The 13,347-nt window shown below is 47.9% G+C and overlaps 5 protein-coding genes across 5 annotated transcripts; 3 read left to right on the top strand and 2 right to left on the bottom strand.

Moving 5' to 3' along the window:
* Positions 1-481: 481 nt before the first annotated feature.
* Positions 482-1,621, bottom strand: PEX2_017400 (uncharacterized protein; the record flags this gene model as incomplete). The annotated part of the gene is made up of 2 exons (XM_016739015.1): positions 482-959; positions 1,314-1,621. 2 exons carry the CDS (start codon positions 1,619-1,621, stop codon positions 482-484), a joined length of 786 nt encoding a protein of 261 aa, XP_016602902.1.
* A 453-nt stretch (positions 1,622-2,074) lies between these two features.
* Positions 2,075-2,362, top strand: PEX2_017390 (uncharacterized protein; the record flags this gene model as incomplete). The annotated part of the gene is made up of 1 exon (XM_016739014.1): positions 2,075-2,362. One exon carries the CDS (start codon positions 2,075-2,077, stop codon positions 2,360-2,362), a length of 288 nt encoding a protein of 95 aa, XP_016602901.1.
* A 641-nt stretch (positions 2,363-3,003) lies between these two features.
* On the top strand, positions 3,004-3,708 carry PEX2_017380 (glutathione S-transferase family protein; the record flags this gene model as incomplete). The annotated part of the gene is made up of 1 exon (XM_016739013.1): positions 3,004-3,708. The coding sequence occupies one exon, from the start codon at positions 3,004-3,006 to the stop codon at positions 3,706-3,708; it is 705 nt and encodes a 234-aa protein (XP_016602900.1).
* A 1,212-nt stretch (positions 3,709-4,920) lies between these two features.
* Positions 4,921-8,761, bottom strand: PEX2_017370 (Zn(II)2Cys6 transcription factor; the record flags this gene model as incomplete). The annotated part of the gene is made up of 7 exons (XM_016739012.1): positions 4,921-4,934; positions 4,991-6,080; positions 6,129-6,916; positions 6,972-7,145; positions 7,250-7,347; positions 7,901-8,417; positions 8,473-8,761. The coding sequence occupies 7 exons, from the start codon at positions 8,759-8,761 to the stop codon at positions 4,921-4,923; spliced, it is 2,970 nt and encodes a 989-aa protein (XP_016602899.1).
* A 1,426-nt stretch (positions 8,762-10,187) lies between these two features.
* On the top strand, positions 10,188-12,237 carry PEX2_017360 (methylisocitrate lyase ICL2; the record flags this gene model as incomplete). Its single annotated transcript, XM_016739011.1, has 6 exons — positions 10,188-10,578; positions 10,640-10,928; positions 10,984-11,396; positions 11,448-11,871; positions 11,922-12,175; positions 12,230-12,237. The coding sequence occupies 6 exons, from the start codon at positions 10,188-10,190 to the stop codon at positions 12,235-12,237; spliced, it is 1,779 nt and encodes a 592-aa protein (XP_016602898.1).
* Positions 12,238-13,347: the final 1,110 nt, after the last annotated feature.

Genomic DNA, 13,347 nt, shown 5'->3' with positions numbered 1-13,347 from the left:
CAAGGTTGTCCGACACCCCCTGGACCGCTCTTGCTTGGTCGGCCTTCCGAGTCCTAGTCTCGATGCAGCTACTGTGAACCCGTTCGAGTCATGCTTCGAAAGGAAGGAGCCACTTCTGGCTCTGTTGAAGGCGTATTTCTCCAGCGTCAGTGTTCTAGACCGCCAAAAGATTATCTCGATAACTAAATTACACAGCTTTCGTGGGCTATCTCAATGTCACCTCCATTCACTTTGCCAATTTATTTCCAATCTGCTTTTCCTTTTAGTTTTATAAGAACATGAAAATTTACGGAATTGACAATGCCAACGGAAAAACAAGTGAAGGACACAGCCAATGATATTCTGAAATTGATTCAATGTGACAGGGCATTGTCGTCCACACATGGCTTCGCAAGATCGACTATTTTGACATTATGTTCAGCCTTTTTCAACAAGCGGCTCTGTGGTGGCCTCTCCCAGCGAAAGCAATACTGTCCCAGCTTCATTGCAGTGTTCCTAAACCGTCGCCCGTTCTCCAAACTGGCTTTCCATTCCTTGTGCCTATCTCAAATGGTACAGTGTACTCAGGTGCCGTTGGTAGGTCCGGCAAGGTAAGTCGGTGTGGTGCATTCAGGTATCGTTTCATGTCTTCATCCACGTTGGATCTTCGTGTTGCTACCCATTCATTCAAATGTTTGCGGAATTCTGATACCTTAGAGTCTAGTTCGCGATGGCTAGTCCACTCTGAGACATTTTGCACCATATCGATATTTCGCTCCCAGTAGGGGATACCTGAGAAGGATGTATCATTCGTGATAAGCTCGTAGTTTGTGAACACAACGCTACTAACGTCATCTCGACCGTCATGTAGGTTTTTCTCTCCAGATGTAGCACGATCGAAGTCGAAGAGAAGGATTTTATGTGTGGAAGAATCGATAAGCACATTCCGGGGTGTAATATCTTGATGCATGATCCCATATTCTAAAATCGAGAAAATCCACGAGTTGAGTAAGCTGCTGTAGCCACTCGAATCGAAAGGGAACCTTTGAATTGGCGAGAGTTCCACCCGGGATATACTTTGTTGTAAATCTAATCACCCGAGTCTCCTCAAGGACGACGCGACCAAATGGTACTATATTAGGATGTGCTGGTAGAGTTTTAAGAATGTTAAGCTCATCCCAGGCCATTTGTAGTCGTAAAGGCTTGTATAAGCAACCCTTTGAGGAATCCCTGATTCGTCTTCGTACGATAAAAGATTGACGAATGGTCCAAGTCGATCGAGCTCTTCGAGTTTAGAGTATTGAACTGTACGGCAATCGCTAAGCGACTCACAGAGCGAGAGAGGAGGGTATGCAATAAACATGGTATCATCTTCTTCCAGATCAGTTGAAAGCTCAGTAAGAAGGCCATCGTCATCGACTGTGATTGCACGAACTTCCGGTGATAGATAATCCGCTAATGGCGCTAAAATGGAAAGCTCTATATCCCCATCAGGCGGAAACAGCTTAGTGGTGCCTTTCACCTTGATCATCCGTAATTGATCCCAATCCCAGACATTGGAATAAAATTTGGTGGCAGGATTTTCGCTCGGGCCGTAGTAGCCCTGGCTGTCGGACCAAAATCTGTCTTGAGGGTTGATCATGGCAAATTGGTGGACATAGGTGATTTGAGCAATTTTGCTTTGGAGATGTGGGCGAGCGACTAAATTCGACGGTAGCTACTTAATAAGTGCCAATGATGATTTCAGAAAGTCCCGGAGGTCAGGTGAACGCAGTAAAAACATGATATTCCCAGTGATTTATGTATCCCCCACTTTGATGCGTCTTCTAAGCATGTCCTATCCAATGACAGTTCTTCACCGCTAGTTACCCCATTCGCCTTTAAGCCTCATAGACAACTAGACAAACCAAGCGCTTAAACTGTACCACGTATTGGTTAACGAGCATTAATTGGAGTGTTCATATCAAATATATTCCTTGCTTTAAGCATTCCTTTTCATTCTCATTGATATCAACGTAATTGGTATCAACCTTTCACTCGACCATTTTACCACCTATCTGCCCTCTTATATATCCGTTAAAGCTCTCTGATCAATATGAATGCGCAAATCTCACCAAATCAAACGGGAACTGATGTCAGCGATCGTCTAGTCAACAGCCCTCAAAACCCAAGGAGCTGCCCTTGCGGTTGGTATGTCTACTACTCGGCTGTCTGTGGGCATGTGTACCAGGAAGTGAAGTTCCAATGCGGCGCGTACCAGAACGTGGAATACGAAAGCGGCAACATTACTAGACCGTCTGGTCGAGGCAGATTCTGCAAGACCCCTGCACCGAAAAACATCGTCCAGGGGGTGCAGATCGACGCCAAATGCCAATATTACTGATTTTCTGTGTTCAAGTAAGTGAGACACGCTGCCAATTATGGGGGAAAAGACGTACTGAAAATGTTTTTAGCCATGATTCCTCCTGGGGACTCTTTGATAGATACTTGGAATATTCATTTGCTGTGGTTGTTATAGGGCAGTGAAGTTTGGGAGACTAGAGGGGAGGATCATTTGCAGATTGGTGTACCTAGTATACTGGCAGCTACATCTATAGATACTATAGCCTAAATGACATATACCGACACCTGGCCACGTGCGAGGGGAAAGTCCAGGGGTCGTTCTCACAAGTTTCGGAGAGAAGATAAATCTATATTGCTTGGCATGGCAGTTGACCCTTTTCTTTGTGTGCAAACCGAGGTCGATGAAAGCCAAAACCTCAGATTGCTCCATGAATCATGCGATTGAGCTGTCTGAGGCGAGGTCTAGAGCTACGAATTGACAAATCTCGGTGGAGGCAAAGCGGAGACGGCCCTTATCTCCGACGATCCTATGGATGCAGAAAGTATAAATACTATGGTCCGTCTGAAGCAAGTAAAGTCCGGCTTGATATCTCTCAACAGAGTTCCCCATTCCAACTTTTACAATTCCGAAGTCACTTCGCCAATAGCCCACCACTCCTTTCTTTTCATCCCCAACCCAAGATGCCGTTGACAATCCACCACCTTGGCCGCTCACAATCAGAGCGCATCGTCTGGCTCGCAGAAGAACTTGGCATCAAGTATGACTTTGTCTTCCACAAGCGCGACCCTATACTCGCCCCGCAATCACTCAAAGACCTGCATCCCTCCGGCACCGCACCGGTGATCGAAGACGACAACTCCCCATTTACGAAAAACAAGGTCGTGCTCGCTGAATCAGGTGCTATCATCGATTACATCATTGCCGCCTACGGAGAGGGTCGTCTCGCGCGCACACCGAAGGATGGCGAGGAATACATCCACTTCCTGGAGTGGTACCACTGGGCGAATGCCTCCCTCCAGCCAACCTTTTTCCGTGTGCTGATGAACCGGCGCCTAAGCAACGACCCAGAAGCACCGCACGTCAAACTGGGCGATGTGAAACTAGGCTGTGCGCTCTCAATGATTGAGGCGAGACTCGGTGAAACCGGATCCTACTTGGTTGGGAATGACGTCACCGCAGCGGATATCATGGCGATCTGTACTCTCACCACTATGAGAGGATTCTGCCCCATTGAGCTTGATGAGCAGAAACATAAAAACATCCTTGCTTATCTCAAGCGTGTTGGTGATCGGCCTGCTTATCAAAAGGCTATGAAGATTTGCGAGGGTGAAGATTTCGTGCCTCTTCTTGGTGCAAAGGCTGAGCAGTTTGTATTCCCTTATTAAGGTGGATCCGAATTTTATGCACCTATTGTAAATTATCCTGTACATAAATGTGAATTTCTAGAACTTTCAACTTACAAATCAGCAATGAGTGAGTGGGGCCTCCCGGGGAGAACGCGGCCTGGAAATCTTCAATCCTGAATAATATCTCCTCTAATATAGACTTTATGCCCACTTGCCTCTGGGACAAGGCATTGTAGAGGTTCTGCTAGTCGGTCTTAGGGTCAACAGTAAATTCCCGAAAGCAGCATTAGCACATCAAAGACGCACTTGGCTGAAAATCTAGGCAAACTGACTTGAAATGGCACTCTTCGTCAGGACCGAGACCCATTGTAGCAAGAAATGGATCAATATCGAACCCACCCAAGAATCTGACCAAGGACATAGGTCCTCTGCGCGTAAGGGAAGCCAGAGTCTTGAGTATCGCAGAGACTGCTGCTCTGTGAGAACTAGAGAACCGTCTCTCTGAAAACATAGGCTCCTGGTATGTTTACATTTTCGCAGTAGGGACAGTATCGGACGAGACCTTGCTTAGTAACGCCTACGAAGGCAAATGTGGCTTACTGCTTGCGTTGGATTCGGGTATTCCGGGCATAGGGGTGTGTTAAACACCGACACGGGCAATGATGGCCGAGCGAGGTTATTGGCAATCAAGATAATGTGAATGTGCGTCGGGTGTTGATCAAGCTGATCGATCGTGCTTCCGTATTACTGGAAATTCAAATTGGGTGGCCGTGGAGTTGCTGTGGGTAGTTGCTTGGGGCTTTCGAAATAGGGGTATCGCGCATTGGAAAGGTGGATAAGAGCGTTGAAGCCAAGTAAACCACCGTCATGGTGGACATATTAGTTCCTAGATCAACCATAATTTGTAGTCAGAGAGTAGATCACAGTTGCAGAAACAAGAATCTCAATCGAAAAAAAGCACATCGTTGTCATAACTCATCAACGAGAAAACAACAGATCCCTAAACGCCGCGCTGATTCAAGGCAACACCAAGTCAGGGCTGCAAAGTACAATTTCAACCTCAACAAAAGATAAATAAACGAGAGCCACAACAATGGGAACATCAAAACATATTCAAGGAAGGAACAAGAACTCGGACTGCTTGCTTTGTTAGCCGTCATATTAGTACAGCAGGCTAGGGTGCAAAGAACAGTAGATTCTTTCCGCCCAATGCCCAAACTTGCAACCAAGATTTGGGTTATTGCTGTCAAGCTAGCCAAGGAAAACTATGAATTGTGGAGTTAGCTTTTGCATGAAATAGTCTGACAGTTGTCAAACCCACCTTCCCATCCCCACTCAGCCATAACATTCACCCAGTGCAATCTGCCACGCACAGTTCTTTCAAATTCAATATTTTCAAGCGACGCGAGTGCGGAACCCCGTCGCGCAAACCTCGATGTAGGTTGCACTGATCTTCCTCCGATTGGGCCCTTGTGGGAACCATTGAGACTGTATTTGTGGAAATCGGTTGGCAGGGATGAGCTCATTTTCTCCCTGTCTCCTGATGAAAAAGACTCAGCAGCTCGCGAACTAGCTATTTCACGCTCTTTTCTAGCATTCATTGCGTCGCGGCGCTCCCAGACTTCCTTCAACACCTCCAAACAGCGGTCTATACCACCCAGCATCAAGCGAGACTGAATTGTGGTCCATCGATCCAAGACCCATTTTCGGTCATCGTCGGTGTCAACCTCAGCGCCAGCTGCTAGAAGAGGGAACATCTGTATGATAGTAGTCCGGGAGGTATAGGGCACAGTGGCAAGCAAGATCAGGACCCTCTTTGCTAATTCATCGGCTGGCTCGGATGGTATCTCTGGAACTGCCTGGTGCAGGTACAACAAAGTAGCCCAGCGATAGGCATGTGCAACTTGAATGCTATGCTGAACCTCGGAATTTGGGTCATCTGGTGGCTCAAACCATTGCGGTGGCTCCCATTGCTCGACAAGAGCTTTGAGTTCCATGGCCTGAGCCACAACCGACACTGTGTTCGACGAGCTCTTCCGCACATGCTGGATCAGCTTCGCCACCCGACTCATGAGAGGATATAGAGAAGTTGCACAGCCCATCAACGGATCAATATCGTGGACTGTGTCACTCGGAAGCTCAAAGATTGAGGAATCCCAATTTTGAGGACCACACTCGTCCAAAGAAGTTAGTCGTGCAATCACGTCCATATAGGACCATGTGTTATAGAGGAACCTGATCCGATCTAGCTCTTTGTCGGTGACACCCCCATGCATGCCGGACGCGATTACCTGGCACATTAATGTTTTTGCGCCTCGCAAATGTTGAATGCATGTGCGAGTGTGTTGGTCCCAAGTATCGGCAAATGCCAATGCCAGACTAGTCGCTAGCGCAGCATCCGCCCTCATATTCTGAATTTGTCCAGTTAGACCAGTTATGCTTTGGCGCAAGTGTTTTACTCCTTGGGCCCGAAGATGGGGGCTTTGCTTGACCGAGTGGAAAGCCGTCAGAGCAAAGATGGCATGGCGAAGTGCAGGCGTATCTTTTGCTAACGGCCAAATGAGTGTTCGCCACGGATTCTCTAATGCACCATCTTTGATAGACAAAATGCCACATGTGAGCTTATCAAACCGCAACACAAGCATTTCTGGACTCTCGGGTGCTAGGGTTGGGTTGTCCGACATGCTTGGAGGGTCGATATTGAAAGAATCTCGCTCTGGAAAGGTGAAGTTCCAGGGTCCCAGTCCTGGATCTGACTTCCGGATGATCTCCTCAATGTCATCATTTTCATCTTCCAATAGCTGGGAGAAACTCAGCCTCGATGCATCGTGATCTGGCTGCGCTGGACCAAAAGGCATATGTCTAGCATGACCAGCATCAACATCAGAAACCAGCGAGTTTGCGAGCGACAGAGAATCCTGGAAGGGATCCACAAAGGAGAGAAAATTGAAAGGGGGAGAGTCGGCGGACAATGACACGTTGATATCAAGGGGAGGCTCGGTGCACTCAGCCATGGAAACATCTTCTCGTATGAGAGGTAGATCTTCAAGGGAGCGTGCTTCAATAGATAGAAAGCTATTGATGCTAATGGGCGAGCTATGCAAAGGAGAGCCTGGAGGCGAACGAGAGCCATCAAACTTGTGGGACTGTATGCGAATTGGTGATGCCGATTGTTCAGTCGTTGGAGGAGTAGGAAAGCTCTGATCAATATTGGCGGCAGATGGAGCTTTGTGGGACGAAGGGCTTGCTGGAGAGGATTCATGAGTATATCAGGTCTAGTCCGCACAGCACCCGTAATTTACCTTTCTTGGCTTTGGTTACTGTAGGCCGCCCAGAAGCCAAGTTGATCTCTTCGAATGGTCTCCATTTGAAGTCTTTCTTGTATCCTCCACATTCGACTTTTCGCCTTTCGCACTGGTGACATGATGGCTTGATTTCGTCGCACTTCAACCGCTTTGCCTTGCAAGTGATGCAGCCTATAGTGGAGATTTGGTCAATTTTGTGGAAAATATGAAGTGGCCGTCTGTTTTATTCTTGCTTCGCTGATAGACATATCTAGCTTCACAGTTCTCCAACTTACCATTCCGACTCTTTGTCTGCTTTGGCTTTTGTGTACCAAGAGTTCCCCGCGCTGATGCCGGGTTGTCGGGCGGATCTAAACTCGATGGGATTTTAATGCTTTCCATACCAAGTCGATGTTGAAACCCATTCACACGGAAGAAAACGAGATATACAGAAATAGGGAGATGAAGACAGGGAGATAAGAGGCGATGACAGCGAATAGTAAGTGGAAGATAGGGAAATCCTACGGAGAGGAGATGATAAGCCAATGCGGGGGTGCCGATCTTGGAGAATGTCCAGGTGCGTTTTCCATTGCAATCTCAACCGGGTTGAGTATCGGCTATGTCGGATTTAATTTTATAATTTACTGAGCTGACGGGACATGTGTGTAATTCTAACTCGAGTCCGGAGTATCTGTGGACATATGTGGGTATCAACCACTATAAACAATAATAAACAACAAGATCACCGTGCGGGGATAATTTCTCCGACAAAATTACATTAGGACTACGGATACAACCACTAGTGACGACGAAAGTATCGTTTATAAGAAAACAAAAACCAAGGGAAAGATCTTTGATTGAAAAAGAAAAAAAAAGACAAACGGCGGCTGACACCCCCCGAAAGTGAGGGTGCAGACACGAACAGTCTTCACGAACTCAACTAGTACCGTTGCCGGTACTTGTTGGTGGAGGGGGCGGCCACAGGAAAGGACGGCGGCACCACAGGAATGGAGGGAGGCACCGCAGGGAGGGAGGGCACCACCAGAGGGAGGGAGGGAGGCACAATCATCGGAGCAGGGGGGGCGGCCGACACGGTCCCACGCTCCGCACAGACATCCATGTCCGGAGAAATATCACGGATCATGGTGTCGATGTAGACACCGGAGACGGAGACAAATTCAACGCCCTCCATGGGCAGAACACCCCCAAAATCCTCCTCAACAGGCGAAGGAGGATACTCGACATCCTCCATTCGCGAAAGAATGTCATTTTCGTTGCCAGCTGCGAGCTGCAGCTGGCCGGCGGGGAGGTAGGAGCTATAGGGCTCGAGGTGAGCCCACAGACGACCGACGAGGGTCTTCCACTCGTCGCCGAGCCCCAGGTTTTGGTGGAGGGCCACAGACGCGGCCAGGGGGCGGGAGTGGAGGAGGTCGAGGAGGTCGGAGGAGTAGGTGGACACCTGGGCTAACCGCATGTCAGTATTCGGTCTTTGCTTCAATGCTTGAAGACGGGTACTTACCAGGGTGTGGCATCCCTGCCCAGTGCAAGCCGAACCACGCAAACTCGGGAGCGAGGACGACACGGAGGAGGTAGGCTTGGGGGGAGCCGGGCCCCACGACAATGACCATGTTGCAAAGGAGCTCGGTCAGCTCCCAGGTCAGAACAGACATTTCGGGCTCGGAGCCCGCAGCAAACAGCTGGTCGAACAGGGACATCTCGTCCCACTTCAGAAGAGGACCAGCCAGGTACTCGCCAGCAAGTACCTGGAGGCCACTCTTCGAGAACGGAGGCATGGTGGCCAGCACCATTTTCGAAAAACAAAACAAGAAACAAGAAAAACAAGAAAAACAGGGAGAGGGAGGTGGAGATTGGTGAAGCTTACAGAGGGAAAAGAAGAGATCAAACTGGAGGATTTTACAGGATTTATATATGTGGCTAAGCAGTATTGAGGCTATTGATAGTCAACTCTAAAGCTCAACATTGTCTCTCCAAGGTGAATATCTCTATAGAGTGTGAAGTGTATTGAGTGATGCCTCGAGCAATTCTCTCAATGGGGTTGTTTGTTGTTGAACAATAGAGACTTATAGCTCTGTGTTATAATAAAGTCTCTGAATAGCATTGTTGAATTGATTCACCTGTCAGTGGACGCCCCATACCTGTGCGGGGTAGAAGTATGTATGCATATCATTAATCAATTTGTTCGAAGAGTGAATTAGATTGTTCGAATTGACTATTGCGAGTAAACCTTGGGGTTATTAGATAGCTTTACTGAAGTGGGTAGTGTGGTTTGTTGTCTAATTGATCTAATGATACGAGCATTAAAAAGAAGGATTGAAGTGAAATCTCGTTGAAATGAGGCTGAAGTGCAGGCAATGTGAGGCCCAAGTGAGAGTGATGTCAATTGATATTGATGGATGTTAAGGTCAGAACATAGGCAGCGGTAAGGAATGTCTCAAACACTGGTAGTCAAACTAGGCATCGGGGCTATTTCTAACCCAAGAAGCACTTACTTGCAAGGTGGTTGCCATGACCTCGTAGAATACAATGATTCCCTTCAACATTCATTACCACCACACCCTAGCACAGGCTAGCACATGGGTCATCTAACGAGAATAGTAGCACCTTTTTGCATATTCAACATTGAGGATGTGGAGTTGGTGGTTATCGAGTGCTATCCTACAAAACATACTATCAAACCGGAGTTTTAGGGCTCTCCTTGGAGCTAACGTGAAGAATCAAAAGATACTTAAAGACAAGTCCGACCTTGCCCAAAATGAATGTGCCAGTTGCAATATATGACAACAGGGAGCTTTTCAGTCGTTTTCGAAGGTACAAGAGATCGTAGATCTTGGGAGCATGCTGTCTGCGACCAACATCCCGACCGCTAATCGACAATTGTGGGCGACATATCCAGATTCAGAGAGACTTTTAAATAATCAAAGGAAAGATCGAGGCACAGAGACCTGGCATATTGGCAAATGAATATTATGTATGAAGTATACCCGTGTTGTAGTCCCGAGGTCCCGACTAACTAGGTACAGCCCTGTCCAGCCCGAGGCCCTGGATTAGTCATGTAGCGAATATCGGACCTCCGGAGTCAGTGGCGGGGAAACCCCAGATGTTCACGGCCCGAGGTCAAGCGGAGCCCTTGTTTTTGTTCAGCTTCTTTTATTTTACTTTCTTTCTGTTTCAATTCAACAATCGTCTGTTATTCTTCTACTTATACCGTTAGCCATGTTCCGTTCGATGCGGCGTTTGCCTCGACGCGCCCCCGTTGTGTTTACTGTTTCTTCGCGTTCATTGCGGCCTTTCACAAGCGGTTATACTCGGATGACGCCTGTTCAGCCCCCCGTATCCACCACCCTCCCCTCAGACGCATACCAGCTGCTGTCCACACAAGAGAAAGCAGGTGCAGCTGAAGATGCACTTTACGACCAACAGCTTCGCGATGTGGAATCATGGTGGAATTCGCCTCGCTACGAAGGCATCAAGCGCCCTTACACGGCGGCAGATGTTGTGAGCAAGCGTGGCTCCCTACAACAAACATACCCCAGTTCTTTGATGGCGCGAAAACTTTTCAATCTTCTCAACGAGCGAGCGGCTGCTGGTCAGCCCGTTCATACCAGTGAGTCCTTGGCCGGCTAGGCTCCAATTGTGACAAATCTGACCTCGGTTCTGCACACAAGTGGGAGCTATCGACCCTGTCCAAATGACGCAGCAAGCCCCCAACCAAGAGATTCTGTATGTCTCGGGCTGGGCTTGCTCTTCACTTTTGACAAGTACCAACGAAGTATCGCCCGATTTTGGCGATTATCCCTACAATACCGTCCCGAACCAGGTCCAGCGTCTGTTCAAGGCCCAGTCCATGCATGACCGAAAACAGTGGGACACGAGGCGAAAGATGACCCCAGAGGAGCGAAAGGCTACACCTTACACTGATTATATGCGACCAATCGTTGCAGATGGTGATACCGGGTATGTTAATGGTTGGGATTGAATGTACGAAGTGTTACTAATTCTCTCGGTGCAGCCATGGTGGACTATCGGCTGTTTTAAAACTCGCTAAGCTATTTGCGGAGAATGGTGCCGCGGCCGTTCATTTTGAGGATCAATTGCACGGCGGAAAGAAGTGCGGCCATCTTGCAGGCAAAGTGCTTGTCCCAATGGGTGAACACATCAACCGACTGGTCGCAGCTCGATTCCAGTGGGATATGATGGGATGTGAGAACCTAGTCATTGCCCGAACAGATTCCGAGAGCGGCCGACTCATCAGCAGCGCCATCGATGTGCGTGATCACGAATTCATCCTTGGTATTGCGGAAGATGTGGAACCTCTGGCTGAGACCCTACAAGCTATGGAACGAGAGGGCGCCTCACCCAAGGAAATCGACACATTCGAGCTTGACTGGGTCAAGAGGCACAAGCTTATTACACTAGATGAAGGTATGTTTACTGGTTCCTTATCAAACGAACCCATTTACTAACAATATGCAGCTGTCGACGCTCATCTAGAGTCAGAGGGTGCTCCCCAGTCTTCTCGGGATGCGTACAAGGCCTTTGTTAAAAAGAACCCCGATCTTTCCTTCTCCCGTCGCCGTGCCCTGGCAAACGATTACGCCAAAACACCTGTTGTGTGGTCATGTGATAGTCCGCGCACTCGCGAGGGATTCTACCACTACTCCGCAGGGTTCCCTGCTGCCACTAAGCGTGCGAAGGAGTTTGCTCCTTATGCAGATCTTCTTTGGGTTGAAACCGGTGATCCAGATGTCGAGAAGGCCGGAACACTGGCCGGTGAAGTGCGGGCAGTGTACCCAGGCAAGAAGCTTGTCTACAACCTCAGTCCTTCATTCAACTGGATGGGACAAGGATTTGATGAGGCTTCCCTCAAGTCCTTCATCTGGGATATTGCCAAGCATGGGTAAGCTCAACATTGCATCTATCTCGCTTCGACCGACTAACTTCTTCCAGATTTGTCCTGCAACTTATTTCCTTGGCTGGTCTGCACACAAACGCTACTATCACGACCGAACTTTCGCGCGCATTCAAGGATGAGGGTATGTTGGCTTACGTCCGTCTTGTCCAGTCCCGCGAGAAGGAGCTCGGTGTCGATGTTCTCACCCACCAGAAGTGGAGTGGCGCGCCTTACATGGATGGAATCATGGGTGCTATTCAAAGTGGGAGTAGCAGCAGCAAGAGCATGGGTGAGGGTAACACAGAAAAGGGTAGGTCCTCGTGCACCGATGTAGCAGGGTCAAATTGCTAACAAAAAGACTTAGGATTCTAATTCCGATTCAAAAGCTATGGATTGGCAAATTTTGGTTTCTAACTAGCGAGTATTTGATATTGAGACACATGAGATAACAATGCCCACATGACGTGCAAATGTTAAAACTCCCTTTTTTATTTATCTTGCAACCTACCTAGGTATCCGTAGAACCTTAGAATTCTAATTGAAAGTTCCAATTGAGGTGAGCTAAATACCATTCAGTTTCACGGTCTTGTATTACAAGGGGGCGTTCATGGTTCCGATTCGACAGTTGCGACTAACATTTGAGATTTCCGGATTCCTAGTTCAGAGAAGCTATTTTTCTCTAGGACTCATTCCAAAAGCAGTAATATTCAGTTAAAAACATCGACTAATGTTTTCGAGCTAGCTCAATCAGCTCACCCCTGAACATTTTCCTTTGAGCATAGATATTGCCTCGCCAATCAATTCACACCAATGGTAAGATCCGCAGTCTACTTGCAGACCCCCTGATTCTCGTGAGCAAGTTGCTGTATGATAATGTTAGTCTCTGATATCAAGATACTTTCGGTCAAAGACAAGAAGACCTACCAAGCAAAAGCCACTCGCACAGTTTCCTGCGCTGCCATCGGCTTTGCAAGGATATCCAACGCCAATCTAAATGATGGTTAGTCACTTCAATGATGCTGGTGTTTATATGTTCGAACTTACCAGAGCAGGGGCCTTGTCTGCAGCCAGAGCAGAGCTGATGATGGCCATAAAAGCGATGAAGATGAAGCGCATATTGTAATTGGAGGAATTATGGCTCAACTTTGGAAGTATCATATGTGAAATGGTACTGGAGGGATGAATCTAATTCAAAGGTCAGCCGGATGATGGTATTTATATTTCTCTACAAGCCCTCTTGTTGCTCGGCATATTGAATCTGTTGTCTTGGTAGTGTTGCAGAGTAGGCATTCGGAGAAAAGGCTTGGTCAGGTACATTTTTGTTTTGGGAATCATCTTGCCCATCTGCACGTAACGAAAGCACCTGAGTAAGGAACAGCCCATAGAAAGGGGTCTGTCGTCTTGTTACGTTTTAAACGTTGACTGCTAGATTATGTGTTTCGTATTGGAAATTGGTCTATGATGTACTACTTCAGAGGCGCC

Source organism: Penicillium expansum (assembly GCF_000769745.1).
Source record: "Penicillium expansum strain MD-8 chromosome Unknown contig48, whole genome shotgun sequence".
Lineage (NCBI taxonomy): Eukaryota > Fungi > Ascomycota > Eurotiomycetes > Eurotiales > Aspergillaceae > Penicillium > Penicillium expansum.
This window is presented reverse-complemented; position numbering and strand designations above follow the sequence as displayed.